Source organism: Urocampus carinirostris, chromosome 3 (assembly GCF_059441175.1).
Source record: "Urocampus carinirostris isolate Australia breed hairy pipefish chromosome 3, RoL_Ucar_1.0, whole genome shotgun sequence".
NCBI classification, from domain to species: domain Eukaryota; kingdom Metazoa; phylum Chordata; class Actinopteri; order Syngnathiformes; family Syngnathidae; genus Urocampus; species Urocampus carinirostris.
Genome location: NC_142351.1, coordinates 22,923,008 through 22,939,377, shown reverse-complemented (window position 1 = coordinate 22,939,377; position 16,370 = coordinate 22,923,008). Strand labels below are relative to the sequence as shown.

At 40.6% G+C, this 16,370-nt stretch overlaps 1 protein-coding gene across 2 annotated transcripts in view; it reads left to right on the top strand.

Moving 5' to 3' along the window:
• The window catches only part of cacna1fb (calcium voltage-gated channel subunit alpha1 Fb), a 59,061-nt gene that overhangs the window by 31,590 nt on the left and 11,101 nt on the right, over positions 1-16,370 (top strand). Inside the window, exons 11-34 of one of the 2 annotated variants that reach the window (XM_088331130.1) lie at positions 25-176; positions 240-314; positions 409-490; positions 5,886-5,912; positions 6,007-6,167; positions 8,098-8,323; positions 8,427-8,634; positions 9,202-9,322; positions 9,541-9,616; positions 9,699-9,750; positions 9,817-9,877; positions 9,948-10,050; positions 10,115-10,244; positions 12,452-12,511; positions 12,580-12,686; positions 12,773-12,860; positions 12,962-13,069; positions 14,010-14,062; positions 14,138-14,284; positions 14,343-14,544; positions 14,605-14,763; positions 14,903-15,013; positions 15,086-15,169; positions 15,257-15,385. In XM_088331130.1, the coding sequence (XP_088187256.1) occupies positions 25-176; positions 240-314; positions 409-490; positions 5,886-5,912; positions 6,007-6,167; positions 8,098-8,323; positions 8,427-8,634; positions 9,202-9,322; positions 9,541-9,616; positions 9,699-9,750; positions 9,817-9,877; positions 9,948-10,050; positions 10,115-10,244; positions 12,452-12,511; positions 12,580-12,686; positions 12,773-12,860; positions 12,962-13,069; positions 14,010-14,062; positions 14,138-14,284; positions 14,343-14,544; positions 14,605-14,763; positions 14,903-15,013; positions 15,086-15,169; positions 15,257-15,385 (2,722 nt within the window). Of the gene's footprint in view, positions 1-24; positions 177-239; positions 315-408; positions 491-5,885; positions 5,913-6,006; positions 6,168-8,097; positions 8,324-8,426; positions 8,635-9,201; positions 9,323-9,540; positions 9,617-9,698; positions 9,751-9,816; positions 9,878-9,947; positions 10,051-10,114; positions 10,245-12,451; positions 12,512-12,563; positions 12,687-12,772; positions 12,861-12,961; positions 13,070-14,009; positions 14,063-14,137; positions 14,285-14,342; positions 14,545-14,604; positions 14,764-14,902; positions 15,014-15,085; positions 15,170-15,256; positions 15,386-16,370 lie in introns of those variants that run through there. The other variant, XM_088331129.1, reaches the window with a different exon arrangement.

Genomic DNA, 16,370 nt, shown 5'->3' with positions numbered 1-16,370 from the left:
ACTGTACTTTATCTCACATCACAGAGAGTTCAGCAAGGAAAGGGAAAAAGCAAAGGCCCGCGGAGATTTTCAGAAGCTCCGCGAAAAGCAGCAGATGGAAGAGGACCTCTGTGGCTACATGGACTGGATCACTCAGGCTGAGGATATGGACGACCTGGACGAGGATGGAAACCATCGTGAGTGTGTGAGAGGATTTTTGCATGGGTGTGGCGATTAATGAGGCGATTGTGGCCCCATAGGTCCATCTTTAGGGGATCTGTCAGACAAAAAGAGAGGGAAGTTTGGATGGTTCAGTCACTCCAATGAAACTCATGGTGAGATGGCTGTTCCTTCACAAACAATTGATTCAACAAATTGTATAAACTTCTGAACTAATGAGTATATGGGTCTGTCATACCTCCTACTCAGCAAGTCTTCCTGCCAGTGAAACAGCATCTGAAAACACAGAAAACATTGATGAAGATCACACCAACTGCTGCCAGTCCTGCTGGTAAGAAACACACACGCAGATGCTTTGATCCATTCACAAAGTCTTTATCACCCTGTTAGTTTTGTACAATAGTCGGGATACAGCCCACCTCCAAATTTGGTCCAGCCCCATGAATAACTCCAGATAACATTCCGACACACATTTTTTTTAGCTAAAAATACTTCAAAGTCTGGGTGTGATTTACTGGTTGTAACGAGATTCGATCCAGGTCGGAGCAGTGAGAGCACCGAAGTCCTACCACTGGACTACTAATGACGTGGATGACATATGAAAGGGCATTCGGTTGATCTCTTTATCATACTATCTTTAATAATGGTACGAAAGACAATTTTGATTTCATTGTGTATTTCACACGTTACATCTGTTACTTGGGTTATTTTTAGTTTGCAGCAACATTTTGGTGTCATGATTTAAAAATAACATTTTATGATTTTATTACAACCCAAATATGTTTAACACTAAGAAATACATAGGGGCCTAGTGCTCAAGCCCAGGGATGGCTACAATTATAATTATATCTTGTTTTCTTAAAGAGTGTATCTGAATGTTTTCCACCGTGTTAGGGACATATGTGAACCGCACATAGTTAAACATTTAAACATGAACTAATAGTTACTTCTTGAAAAGAAAGAGTATTTCCCTTTAGCTGTAACAATATGTAGGCACGATTTGTTAATTACCCTAACCTGCGCTCACTCTTTTTGCTCCAGCTGCCACTCGTTCCCTAATTAGCCCTCCCCCTATTTAAGCCCGTCATTCTCGTTCACTCCTTGTCAGTCCGTCAGCGAACATCAGCACATGCAGGGCAAGCACTTTTTGACTCTGGATCCCGTCCGTCGCGACCTGTTCCTGTATCCTGCTTGATTCCGCCCCCTGTTTCCTGCTCCGATCTCCGACCATGCTCCGTTCTCCTGTTTTGGCTACCCAACTTGTTCCGATCTCCGACCACACTCGTTCTCCCATCTCGGCTGCCCGAATTGCTTTCGATCTCCAACCACGCTCCGTTCTCCCGTCCCGGCTGCCCGACTTGCTTCCGATCCCCAACCTCGCTTTGTTCATGAGGGCTTTCTACTCCTCCTGCCCAATGAGCACGAGACCGCTGTTGTTTTTTTCCTCTTGCCCTGACTTCCCCGTTCCTTTAGTAAAGCATTATGTGAAACGTTACGCATTTTGGTCCATTGCTTGTTCCGGTCGTGACCTATGTTTTAATCTTGAAACCGTAATCTTTGTTTCGGATTCTGAAATCTTATGATTTCCATCAGAGTCCAGATATTTTGCCAATTTGGAATGACAATTCATGTAATTACTGTCAAAGCTCCGTAAGTCATAAACAAGACAGCCTGTCTTCAAAACGTATCATTTTGGAAAAATTGGAATTGGAATATCACAGACCACATTAGCATTAAACAAACATCACCTCATATCATTATGAACACACATAAGCTGCTCAAATGATTAGCCGCTTTCTGTACTTATCTATTTTCATTTTTCTGGGAGAGCTGTAGGATTTTCAATTCCCCTTTGCAGTCTCTGTTTAAGATGAGATAATAGAATCTACTGAAACATAATGTGTCAGTGCAGTTCAGAGCTCAAACCTGCTATATTTTGATGGTGAAGGTCCTGTTGGGTTATTGAGAGGCAAAGGTATCTCTGCCCTGTTCTTTTGCATCTCCCTTTCCTTCTCTCCACGCTGGTGCCATTTCCTAACTTAGAATAATTTTACAAACATAATTTTTATAGTGTCTTGTACATAAGTAGATAGACTATACTCTTTGAAGTTATTATTATTATCATTATTATTATTATATCAATAATAAAGACTATTATGATTATTAATATTATCACTCAACACCCTGTTAGTGTCATGATTGCCAATTCAGGGCACCTGTGACTGCCCAATTGGCGCCAACAGTCCCAAGAGCTGATTGGCTCAGAGACTCCTTTTAAACCCCCGACTTTCAAGAGGACGCCGTCAGATTGTTGCGACCCTATGCTCCCAGCTAGGCAAGCTCATTCTGTCTGACATTTTTTCCTGCCCTGTTGTCCTCTGCCTGATACCCGTTGCCGACCTGTTTCTAGACTCGATTCTGCTCTGTTCTGCCATCCCGACATCTGACCTATTTTGCTCCGCTACCTCCCTGACACCTGTTGCCGACCTCGTTTCCGAACTCCATACCGCCCTTGCTCTCCCGTCCCGGCTAACGACTGGTATTCCTGCAAATCTACGATCATCCTCGCTCGACACGGAAGTGCCACTTCCGCGCTTCCAGCCACCTCCTACCTGTGTCCGTCGATCCCCGGATCATGGAAGCAAGCCCTGCTCTCCTGCTTTATCAATAAAGCTGAGTAAACGAACGCTACTGGGTCCTGTCTCCGTTTCTGGCTCCTGACAGTTAGGTCCCCAGTACACTCTGTTGATGTTCATAGACCTAACAGGGTGGACTTTAGGTGTTTTTCTAAGCTAATCCGACTGTAGTTTTTTGGCTGATCAACTTTTAGCTCGCTAATTTTAAACAAAATAACTAAACTTAAATCACTAAATCTAATATATGCTGTTTTTTTTATGTACTCAATACATATTCTCAATAATAGAACTTGAAAAGGGTCTTATATCAAATTTCTAATTTATCTATAAAGCACTTTTCAGGTAATGAATTGCCACTCAAAGTGCTGTATAAAAGCATTCAAGATTCAAAGTGTTAATTGTTATATTTACAGTGACGAACCATGATTCCCTGCACAATGAAATTCTTACTTTACTGTCCACACAGTTGCCAACATGATAAAATTAAGAAACTATATACATGTATACATAAAAGAATATTACGAATATTAAAAATATGAAAATATAAGATTAACTCAAGATGAGTTAAGGCAATAAGATAAAAACAAGATAAAAACACAGTATAAAGTGACTGTAGTATGGTCCATTTTAAAGTGTCTGTCGTGTATTGTTCAATCAGCAGCCGTTTAAGAGTCTGATAGCAGAGGGGTAAGAACAGTTCTTTAGACGGGTTGTCCTGCATTTCACACTCCTGTACCTCCGTCCTGAGGGTAGGAGTGTAAACAGTCCGTGTTGTGGGTGGGTGGAGCCCTTAATGGTGGAAGCAGCCCTCCTGTGGACTCTGCGGTGCTATATGCTCTGCAGAGAGGGCAGTGGAGTCCTGGTGATCCTCTGAGTGTTCTTGACCACTCTCTGCAACCATTTGCTATTCAGCGTACAACACAAGACAATAAAATCCTCAGAGACCCCCCCCCCAACCGAACAACCCGAAACACTTCATATACACAGACTATCACAGTGGTCAAAATATGATAATAGTAGTATTACAAATAAAATATAATTATGGCAATCATGTGAGGCAGGGGACCTGAGGGAGGCTTATCCACATTTATAGGGATGGCAGCAGATGGCCTCAGGATTGAACCACACCTTACCAGTGTCCCCGCAGGTGTCCCCTTAGACCTGATGGCAGACTGATCCATAGTTAAGGACCAAATTGTCTGAATGCTGCTTCACTATTGGTTTTGGTCCTCACCCTACAAACAGTAAACTAGCCGCTGCCAGAGAACCTCAAAAACAGAGAAGGCTGATATAAAAGCCAATCAGACAGATAGGATGGCCCCAAACCATTAAGACATTTAAAAACTGATAAAAAAAAACCACCTTAAAATCGATCCTGAAACGCACAGGCAGCCAATGCAGCGATTATAAAACTGGTGTAATGTGATCATACAAGTATAACACATTTAAACTAAAATATAAAGTAAGGAGAGAGTAAAAGTTAAAGCTTACTTTTTTCAACAAATGGATTCCCACTAAAATCAAATGATGTCACTTCCTGTTAATGGTTCTTATGTAATTGTAGTCGTTTGGGGGAAGATTTAGCACACTCTAAAAGGGTAAAATATTACTACTGGGACATGTAGAATTTGAACAAAATAAAATGTAATAGCATAATGAAATTAAGTTTATTGTCGTTTAGCAAATTATTAAAGAAAAAAAATGATTATAGAATTTTACGGCCTACAGTATACCTCTTGAGGAAATTGATTAGCCTATTATGCAAAGTTATCTAAAATCCAAAATTATATTTGAAAGGCCTTTTATTTAGGGTTAAATGATAGCAAAATCAACGATTAAAGTACTTTTTGTATACAATTTACGGATTTTAGAGAAAAAATCAGGGCAACAGAAAAATGCAGATGTGACATATTGCTACAAACAGAGAATCACCCAGTTACAATGCTCCAAGCAAACAGAGCACATGTGTCAAACAGGCGGCCCGCGGGTTGATTCAGGCCCAGCAAGGGTTTTAATCCCGCCCACGAGACATTACTGAGAATCACAAGATAAAAATTAGCTGGAGTTTTAAAATATCTCCATGTGATGTAACCCAGGCCAGGCATCACTAAAAGTAACTGCAGTAGTATTTCTCTCTCTCTCTCTCTCTCTCTCTCTCTCTCTCTCTCTCTCTCTCTCTCTCTCTCTCTCTCTCTCTCTCTCTCTCTCTCTCTCTCTCTCTCTCTCTCTCTCTCTTTGCGTCTTTCTTTATTTTTTTGTTTTTCTTTCTCTCCTATTTTCTCCCTCTCTCTATTGTGCTCTCTCTGTATTTTGCTCCCTCTATTTTGCTCCCTCTATTTTTCTCCCTCTTTCTGTCTCTCTTACCTTCTCTCTCTCTCTCTTACTCTTTCTTCCTTGTTTTCTCTCTTTTTTCTCCCACTCACTTTCTTTTTCTCTGTCTTTCTCTTAAACCTACTAGTACACCCTCCATGAGATTTCTTTCCTAGCATTTGGCCCCCTGGAATAGAGGAAAAGAATATAATTTATCATCAATGTAATATGTGAAACGCACAACAAAATTAACATCCGTCGCCAGTACAACAACTAAAAATAGTGTGATTGATAAAATCCACTGCTTTTTTGGAAGTCATCTATACCAGTGGTGGTCCAGTGCTCTGACAACTAAGTCAAGTCAAGTCACATTTATTTGTGACACCCTGAATCCCAAAATGTCTCAAAAGACTGCAAAGGTTACAATTACACCATCCCCTGATCTTAAACCAACATAAGGACAAGGAAAAACTCTAAACTTGGACCTTTCACAACTGAAGGTTTATGTTCTGTGGACTTTTTTTTGTGAAGAACACACAGAGTGTTACGGGGTCATTATTTATTTTATTATTAGTGTTATTATTTATTTTCTTTCTTTTGTTCGGTGAAAAATCCAGAACAGGTATTTGATTGTGGCTTTCTAGAAAACAATACATTTTTACATTTAGGCAGTCTTTACGCTTTTTCTGTTGCACACTGATCCTGGCCCCTTATCAGGGAAAGGAAAAGCTTGGGGATCCCAGTTTAGCTTTTAACCCATTTTTCTCTTGTTTTTATCAGTGCTCGAATGATGAAGATCAGCTGTTGGTGAGTTCACTTCGCAATATAGTCAATAGCAGAGTGAGCAGACTGACGAAACGTGACCACACGTCAATTTATATTGCCGCCTTGGTGGATCCAGTCGAACTCTGCGACGTTGGAATCGAGTGTGTCGTAGAAACTGCCGCACCGCCGTCAAATCAGTGACGTTCTATTGGCTGGTCCTGCTGCTCGTTTTCCTCAATACCTCCCTCAGTGCCTCCGAGCACTACAACCAACCTGATTGGCTGACGCAGGTGCAGGGTACGGCCGCCGTAAATCGCTCTTTACAATAACTGTGTGTCATGTAGACTATCGTGATGAGTGTCGTTTTGTGTAACTCTATGTGCTCCAACGTCTTACCGGCTATATGTATTTGTATGTGACACTAGGAATTACCATTCGATTGTTACCGTGTGTGTAAGTCTTCCGTGTCTCTATATGTCTTATACGTGTAAGAATGGGTTATTGCAGCCAAGTGTATGGGTTATTTTGTGTACTACTATGTCAGTGCTTCTCAATTATTTTACTGTCATCCAATCCCCCCACCCCCCAGAAAGAAGAAAACCTCTGCCCCCTACTGTAGTGCAATTGCATTTTATTTCAAGACAGTTAAAAAAACAAACCAAGGTCATTCGTATCCCAAGGGGGCCAACCCCACTATACTATGTGTATGTTAGTATTCCTCTGGTATGTATGAAATAGCATTTCCAGGGCATGAACCCACTCATTTTGGGGGTATTTTTTCAGATCACTACGGAATCATTTAAAATTTGATTCAGTAAAGAGTTAAAAATGCATTGTCCGATAATTTTGATCAATTTAACTATAATCTTCATATTTTAGACTGAATCAAGCTAAAATATGATAAAACTAGGATAAAGTTGTAAAATGACATAATAAATTAGTTACCTATGCTGAGGCATGGCCGCCACAAAAAATGATTCCCATTTAAGACTCATTCATCAGAACAATATTATATTGTCCACTTGAGCTACATTAAAGCCTGTGTTGACAATTTACATGTCAGGGGCTCTCTCGGAATGGTGCTGAAGCACAATGCAGAGGCACAGATTAGTACATAAGTACAATTTTTCTTTAGGGCAGGGTTTGTCACACGGAAAGGCAGGCAGCGAGACGGCAGTATCCAGATTACCAGTTGGAGTCGAGCATTACCAGATAAACAGGCGAAAGGTTTGGAGATCTGGTGAGTCCAAGCAGTGAAGTCAAAAGTTCATCCGGCGGTATTCGTGGTCTGGAAGGTCAGGCAAGGATTCAGTACATTAAATAGACAAGAGCACTGTGATAGGGGTGCTTGGAACGTGATGACAAAGGCAATGAACTAGCAAGAAAGGGAGGAGGGCGAGTTGTGATATGAGGGAAAAAACACAGCAAATTCAAGACAGGAGACAACAGCTCTGAGGAGGAAATATAACCTGGAAGTGAGTGACCAAATAAGGTAATGGCCAGAGAGAAGGAGGGAGAGAGAGAGTGCAGGATTGTGACATTAAATGTTAAAGAAACAGTATCCATTAAATAACACATTTAGCGATTTCAAAAATTACTGCTCTCACTCATAAAATGTGTGTGTTACAATATTTTTTGTGTCAAAAACGTGTCGGAGCAAGTATGTTACGATGCGTGTCTTAGCATTTGTGTGGTATGTATTTACGTGTTACCATGTGCATATAATGTGAACATGCGTGTGTACCTATTTACAACAAGAGGACCATTTTACATAGGAAGTTCAGCGTTTTAACAGTAAAATGAGGAATATGCTAAGTTTTTGTTTTCAAAAAGCAGTGTAAAAGAGAACAAATGTTAACTCTTACAGTACATTACGAGTAATTCGTCAAAATCGGGCTCCATTCCGGCGATCTTTTTACAGCGCCAGTGAGCCAGGTAACACTAAACAGTCTTTATTTAACAGACTCAAGTCCTCTCTCCCCAAGAGAACCAAAAACTATCGGTTTTCTATACATAGGTGGTACAACTCCGAAGTTGGTTACATTCAGTGCTTGTTGAACCTACTTATGTGACTTCTCTGTGGCCATATGTGTGTGATCATGGCATGTGTCATCGTGTCTGATTAATATCTGCATTTTGGGATATAAAAAAGGTGTAGGTTACTAGGTGTACATTACCATGAAGTTAATCATGTATGTGTCAACGTGTGTTGCAATGCAATGTGCAGATATTGCCAACAAGGTACTCCTGTCACTTTTCACGGTGGAGATGCTTCTGAAGATGTACAGCCTGGGGCTGGCGCATTACTTTGTGGCGTTCTTCAACCGCTTCGACTGCTTCGTGGTGTGCGGCGGCATCGTGGAGACCATCCTGGTGGAGCTGGAGATCATGCCGCCGTTGGGAATTTCTGTGCTTCGTTGTGTCCGCCTGCTGCGTATTTTCAAGGTTACACGGTGAGGAGATGATACCTTGGACAACCTTCTTTCTACTTGGATTTGGTTTTCTTTGTCACTTTGTTGTTCATCACTTTTGCAAACCATAATCATACTTTTGCAGCCATTGGACGGCTTTGTCAAATCTTGTGGCATCTCTACTCAACTCCATGAAGTCCATTGCCTCGCTACTGCTGCTCCTGTTTCTCTTCCTCATCATATTCGCCCTACTTGGGATGCAGCTCTTTGGCGGAAAGTTCAATTTTGATGAGACGCAGACCAAACGCAGCACTTTCGACGCCTTCCCACAAGCTCTGCTCACCTGTTTCCAGGTAAGTTTGCTATTTTCATCTGCCTCTACTAATGCATTCTCAACCATCTTGTTTTTTTCATGTATTTTAGTTTGTTACTTAATTTTCTTCAACCTTCATTTAGCTTAACACAGCTATTTAAACCATGTTCACAACAGCTTACCTTCCTTAAAAGGTAAAGAATCTACTTTCAATTGATATTCAAAAATAGTTTGCATTTCTGAAGCAATAAATTGCTTGGGAGAACACGTGAGGGTTTGAAAATTTAAGTGACTAAAATGTCTAGGATTGGTAGGTCCTATCCCCCAAATACATTTTCCAACTGATTAGAAATTAGAGCTACAGGGTTGTCACTGCTATCAGACACCAAAGAAAGTTTCATCAAGACCAGAAACTGTTTTGTTAAACCTATTGTGTTATTTTCAATCAAACACACCAACACTTTTACCAAGATAGCCTAAGCACCCCTTTTTAAAATAATTTTAGCATAATAACGAACAACTGCTAGAAGTTTCACATTAAATGTGTTATTGACACCAGCAACTCCCAAAAAAGTTTACAAAAAAAGGATCTGACCTCATTTTGCAGATCTTGACAGGCGAGGACTGGAATGTTGTAATGTACGACGGTATCATGGCATACGGAGGACCCGTTTTTCCCGGAATGATTGTCTGCATCTACTTTGTCATCCTCTTTATTTGCGGAAATTGTATCCTCTGCCACAGAATCTTCAGGTATTTTCCACAAAAAGACCATTCGAATCACTCTCAAGAACACTGTGAAAGAGTATAGAAAGTAAATGCTTCAAGCGTCAAGGTTTTTGGTATTTTATATTGGAGAATTAAGAGCATGTCCAAAAAATATATGCAATAATTGTTCATTCAACTTGAGCTATAAAATATAGTGTATGGTCTTAACAAACGGCAGACATCCTGCTAAACGTCTTCTTGGCCATTGCTGTGGACAATTTGGCTGGAGGAGATGGAGATGACAAGGCAAAAGAGTAAGTAACGGGAAGAAGGGCCAGCCGTGATCAGCAAAAGCGAGGCTGACAATCTGGCGCTTGTTTTGTCCCCTCTGTGTAGGAAGAAACCTGAAGGGGCAGAAGAGGAAGAGGTGGCAGAAAAGGAAGTGAAGGTGATGATGTAAGTGGCGACTGTGCCCCAGGCTCTTTTTTCATATTTTTGTAACTTGTGTCCACAGGTGGACATTGACGAGGATACAGAGTACGAGGAAGAGGAGGAGATTCCTGAAGGCGAGGATGGTAATATGACTTCATACAAAATGATTTGACAATGGGATGACATAATAAAAACAGTATTTGTATCCATCAGACGGTGGGGTGCAGCTGAAGATGGCTGACCTGGCTCCTCCCAAGGAGAAAGTTCTCCCAATCCCAGAAGGCAGTGCTTTTTTCTGCCTCAGCAAGACCAATCCGTGAGTTCTGCATCCATCTGGCTCTAAAGAATATCCACATGACACATGTTTTTTATGTCTCCAGCATTAGGGTGGCTTGTCATACTCTGATACACCATCACATTTTCACCAACCTCATCCTGGTCTTCATCATACTCAGCTCATGTTCATTGGCCGCCGAAGATCCCATCAGAGCGCACTCCTTTCGTAACAACGTGAGTATGTACTGGTGCATTGTTGGAAACATGAAAAAGTCAACAGAGATGGCGATCAAGGGCAGGGAACCACAAAGGTCTCCACTCCAGCGGATTGAGCGGATTATTCCAGAAGTGGGTCAGCGGCCGACGGAAACATCACCAGTCTAAACGTGCACGCACACGGCGAGCGGCAGCAGCTGTGCTCACGCAACGAGCGCGGCAATTGCACAGATGTTTGCTTTGGGTTGTGTGTGGGGGTGGCTTGGGTCTTCTTTACCCCCTCTACTATCTTCAGAAATAGACACTGTCAATTCCAGATTGTAGGCCGCTCCTTTTAAAAAAAAGAACCTCTTCTCTACTTTCGCCACTATTCACAGCAACAGACAAATTTGGTTTCAACAGGTTCCTCACCTCCACCTCCATTTCTGGCTCCCCCACTATGAGCACAAATAATGATTTCCAGCAGGTCGCCAATTTTGTTTCTAAAGTTTACCTTTTTTATTCTCTCCACTGCCTTTAGCAACAAACATGACATTTCCAGCCTGTCAAGCCAGTCGTTTTTATGTCTTCTTTTTGTACATCAGAAGCAGACAAGTTCAGTTCCAGATGGTTGCCCACCCCTTTCCATAGCCTATCCTTTCAACTCTATTCCTACCAACAGCAAAACACATCAGTTATAGACTGCCTCCTAGTGTTCTCGTCAAAAGCACTTTCGGGTTGCCCAGTTATGGCTATTAACACACTACACCCTAGTCCAGGGGTCTGGAACCTTTTTGCCCTAAAGAGCATTAAAAGCAAATAATGTTTTATAAAAAAAAAATTGAGAGAACCATATCATATATTTTCAGACAAAATTGAAAAAACACGCTCTCTAGACAAAAGCTAGTTCTTCAGCAGATTTTATTTCACTGTGTGTCATTTGATGATTTAATCAAATGTATGAAATAATAATAATGCCAAATCCTGTTTCCCAAATCAATGTAAATATGCCATTTACAATTTGTCTTCTACCTTAAGAGTGTTGAGGCAATATTTTTCAATGAAATTTGTCCTTAATAACGGTTTCAAAACAATGTACATGCAAAGTTTATTTGTAAAAATGTCACAAATTACTGCAAACGATAAGCATATCGTCATATTCACTTTTGGTGTAGACTGCACTGAGCGAGAGAGAGAGAAGGAAGTGCCTTGCGCTGTGTGCAGGGATCCGCCCACCTGTACTGCTTACTCAATCAAAGTCGTTTGCCAGCGTTTTTATTTATCAGTTTAAATGGTTTGTTATCGAACTTCTGCATTAAGTTGCTCTGGGTTTATATGGACCAAAATCGGGATGAATTTACTTGACTTTGGAACGCCACAGAGAGATGTGCATTAGTTACATGAAAAGAACCATATATGGCTCCCGAGCCATAGGTTCCCTACCCCTGCCATAGTCTATCAACCCTATTGATGTTCAAGCTTTTTATTTTTTTAAGCAACAAAAAAACCATATTGTGAAAATGAAAAAAGGAACAAATCTGTATTGGTAAACACATTTGCCTATTCTATTGATAAGTACAAGAGTCAATTATTAGACATATATTACACAATGACCAAAATAATTTCAATATGTAAATAATCTGTGTGAAATAAAGACACTCTTGCACATTAATCCTGATAAATCACTTGCTAAATTGCTGATAACAATGTTTGAAAATATTCTAACTCTTTCACTATACAACATAATAATCTTTAAATGTAACAATGAATTGACCACATGCGTTCTTGACCAGTTGTTGAAAGTTTTTGTTGCAACGTAATATTTATCGTCACTTGTTTTGCTTGGTGCTATTTTCTCTTCTCTGCTCTTACTGCTTCTGTCACACTCAAGATTCTAACTGCATCATCAAAAGCATGCACATGTCTTTCTAGCTCATTCTAAATGAGAACTTCCCTTGTCTTGCCCTAAGATACAACTGCTGTCTAAGAAATATGTCACGTTCTACATGTTTATGCAGACATTTATAGTGACTATGGACATTTAGAATAATCAAAATCTTGACAAATTAGAATCTTAAATATACCAGATTTGTATGATTGTGCAAAAAACTGATGTATAAGCCACATTTTTTGAAGCAAAACCATATAAGGGAAAACATGTTAACTACAAAGCCATACACTTCAGAACTGTATGATGGCCATGTTAATTCATGAAGGATTCTTACAATGGCATTACATGTTTTTAGGTTCTGGGTTATGCCGACTACGCCTTTACTTCCATCTTTACTGTAGAAATCCTGTTCAAGGTAAGGACGAAGTGACAACACAATTAGGTGTGTTTGTTCTTTGGGCTCACTTCCGATCTTTGTGCCAGATGACTGTCCATGGAGCGTTCCTGCATCAGGGCTCCTTCTGCAGGAACTGGTTTAATTTATTGGACCTTCTTGTTGTCAGCGTGTCACTTGTCTCCTTCTTCCTACAGTAAGTCCTCACTCTTGATGTTTGAATTGGTATGCTGTCAATCCTCGCCGGATTAGTGAATATATTGCAATATATGTATTTTACAGTTCCAGTGCCATCTCAGTTGTCAAGATCCTGAGGGTCCTTCGTGTGCTCAGACCTCTGAGGGCCATCAACAGAGCCAAAGGCCTCAAGGTAAGCAAAGTCACATCCCGGTCAAAGTAGCTCCATACGATTCTTCGGATGCAGTGTGAGGTTTGATGTTAAATCTGATGTGCCTTTATATTTGTTTGCAGCATGTGGTCCAGTGTGTTTTTGTAGCCATCAGGACTATCGGAAACATCATGATTGTCACAACGTTGCTCCAGTTCATGTTCGCGTGCATCGGAGTTCAACTCTTCAAGGTGCAGGAAATCGGGGCACAAAAATAACTTTACCTCTAATCCAAGTCCTCATATATGACCCTACCCCTTTTTTAGTTCAATCTCTAACTAAATATATTTAACCCTGGTCATAGTCATAACCCAGAGTACAATGATAAACCTAACCCTAAACATTTAGGGAGGTAGTATGACTGAATTTTGATTGTTGAAGATGATCGTAATCTAAAAACATTCAAAATAACTTTGCTGAGGTTCTTGCTATCCACATTAGCATCTAGTGCTGCTTTGGCGACCACAGCTGCTTTAGCTGGTTTAGCAGTTAGTGCCCCCTTTGTACAGAAAGCTGCTAAATCTGGCATTGTGGCTGCAAAATTGTAATGCGAGCTAAAACTCTAACTTTGTGGACTCCTCGTAAGAGATTTCATCATGTGTGTCCCAAGCCTCTTGTCTATTCATGCACGATCTAATATAATTTTGCTCATAATACATAATTTGAAATGAATCCTGACCATAAAGTTCTCAATTTTTACTTGTTTATCATGAAGGGAAAATAGTCATCAATGAGAAAATAAGTCTAAAACATGTTTCTCATAATGATAAACAAGTTTATTATTCAGTATAAATATCCTAAACTTAAAACATTAGTTATCTCTAGAATGTAAAAATTCACCATCATGTCTGTGCTTTATCTAGTTTCTTAATTCGAATTTTTTTTTTTTAACTTTTTGATTCAACTCTTAATCCATAACCTCAGAAGCCCTTTCCCTCCAACTCAAGGTTTAAAAACATCCTTAATCCTCAGACCCCTCCCAAATCCAACTGTCATCCAACAGGAATCCTAATCCCCCAAACCTTCAATACCAAACAGAAATCACAATTTTTATCTCCAGGTATAATCCTCAACTTTCCCCCTCCATATCACCACCGTCTGTGATCAAAACTTTTCTTGTTTTGTCATCAGGGTAAATTTTATCGTTGTACCGATGAGGCCAAACACACTCCTGAACAGTGCAAGTATGTCGAAATGTATGATTATTAAAAACAAAACAAAACCTCAATGACATTTTGTTTACCTGTGTGTGTACGCAGGGGCACGTTCGTGGTGTACAAAGACGGCGACGTGAACCATCCAATGGTGCGAGAACGAATTTGGCACAACAGCGACTTCAACTTTGACAACGTGCTCATGGGAATGATGGCGCTCTTCACCGTGTCCACTTTTGAGGGTTGGCCAGCGTAAGTAATTCTGTCACCTCTCGTGCACAGTCGTGCTTTGATGGCTATCCCTTTCCAGTTTGCTATACAAGGCCATCGATGCCAACGGGGAGAACTCGGGTCCCATCTACAACTACCGTGTGGAAATTTCCATCTTCTTCATAGTCTACATCATTATCATTGCCTTCTTCATGATGAACATCTTCGTGGGTTTCGTTATCATCACCTTCAGGGAGCAGGGTGAGCAGGAGTACAAAAACTGTGAACTGGACAAGAACCAGGTAAGCCAACGGAGCTTCCCGACCCCCTTCTCTATGCTAATTCTACCTGTCGTCCTGCAGCGTCAATGCGTTGAGTACGCTCTGAAGGCCCAGCCCCTGAAGCTTTACATCCCCAAGAACCCAGTCCAGTACAAGTTCTGGTCCATCATCAACTCCACAGTCTTTGAATACGTCATGTTTGTGCTTATCCTGCTCAACACTGTGACACTGGCCGTCCAGGTAAACACCTGTGGGTTGAACCGAGGGGAACGTGGGGACGATTTGGAGAACTGGGCTAAGTTTGCTTAGGCAAAATAGGGGCGCAAAATGGTGGGTGAAGCTCTGTTGTTTGTGAGACACATGTGCTTGTTGTGCGCAGCATTACGAGCAGTCCAAGACTTTCAGCCACATCATGGACATCCTCAATATGGTTTTTACCGGACTCTTCACTGTGGAGATGCTGCTCAAACTCTTAGCCCTCAGACTCAGGGTGAGACGTATTTTTTAACAGAAAGCGTTTTCATTCTAACAGCCCCCACCTTGTGTTTGTGTGCATGTGCAGCATTACTTTGTGGACGCGTGGAATTCCTTCGACGCACTCATTGTGGTCGGCAGCGTGGTGGACATTGTAGTGACAGAGTTCAGCGTATGTAAAACAAACAACAAAACTTCTGTCTTAGCGCAGCTAATGGACTATTACTCACCTGTGTGTGTATATGTGCTCCTGTATTAGAGTGGGGAGGACAGCTCTCGAGTGTCCATCACTTTCTTTCGCCTCTTCCGAGTGATGCGATTGGTCAAGCTTTTAAGCAAGGGGGAGGGCATCCGCACCTTGCTCTGGACCTTCATCAAGTCATTACAGGTTTGATTGTTTTTTCAATAAACCGTTATGACTTTTCTAATGACGTGTTCCTAATAAAATAAGCTTTCATAGATAATAAATAATACTGCCGATGAAATGTGATAAAAAAGTGTAATTCATGATTGGGGTTGTCAAACTCATTTTAGCTTAAGGCCACATAGAAGAAAACCCTATAACTGGGGCAAATTAGTCTATTAATGGCATCGAAAGTGTGCCTTGGCTGTACGGCTGAGGATTTTTCGGAAGCTCACAAAAAATAGAATTATTCAGGCGTGTGAGATTCGATTACCAAACGATTTTAGCTTTTTTTTCTCAATGATTTGTTTTACACAAATATTTAATCTCTCGTGGTGTTTATTAACTGTACATATGTAAAACAGGAAAACAACAATTCAGGTCTTTAAATCAGGGAAACTTGTGCAAAATGGAAAGTCACAAACTAGCTCAAAAATACTATTTTAAGTGCAAATGATAAATTAGGTAATTGATGCCTAAAATCATTTTTTAAAGAGAATTTGTACCCAAATTTGGGAACTTTACTGTTGCTTTCATGTATATTACTGAATGGCATTAAAGCTTCTTTAAACTTCAGCAAGACAGCCAGGGGCTATTTTTTTTAAATTTTGTGTTTTTCAATCCAGGTGCTAAACTTTAGTTTACAATCACTTGCGATATAAAAGTGGAGTTAGCGACAAATGATTCTGTAAAGAGACCTCCATGTACCAAATTATATTGCCTCAAACAGCATGTGTCTCACATGTTTGACATCCCTGCATTAAATTATTTTTTTAAAAAATGCTTTGGGCAGAGAAAGACGAGTTTTGAGGGAGGAGTGACATCCTCTGAAGTAACAACCTTTCCAACTTCGTTCTTTGAATTTTTGAATGTAGGCATGTGAAATTGCAAATTCTTCTGACAAATACTCCACGTGGGGCAACAGGAAATCCGAGAAAATGATAGGTTACATTAAGACAGACAAGGAGCC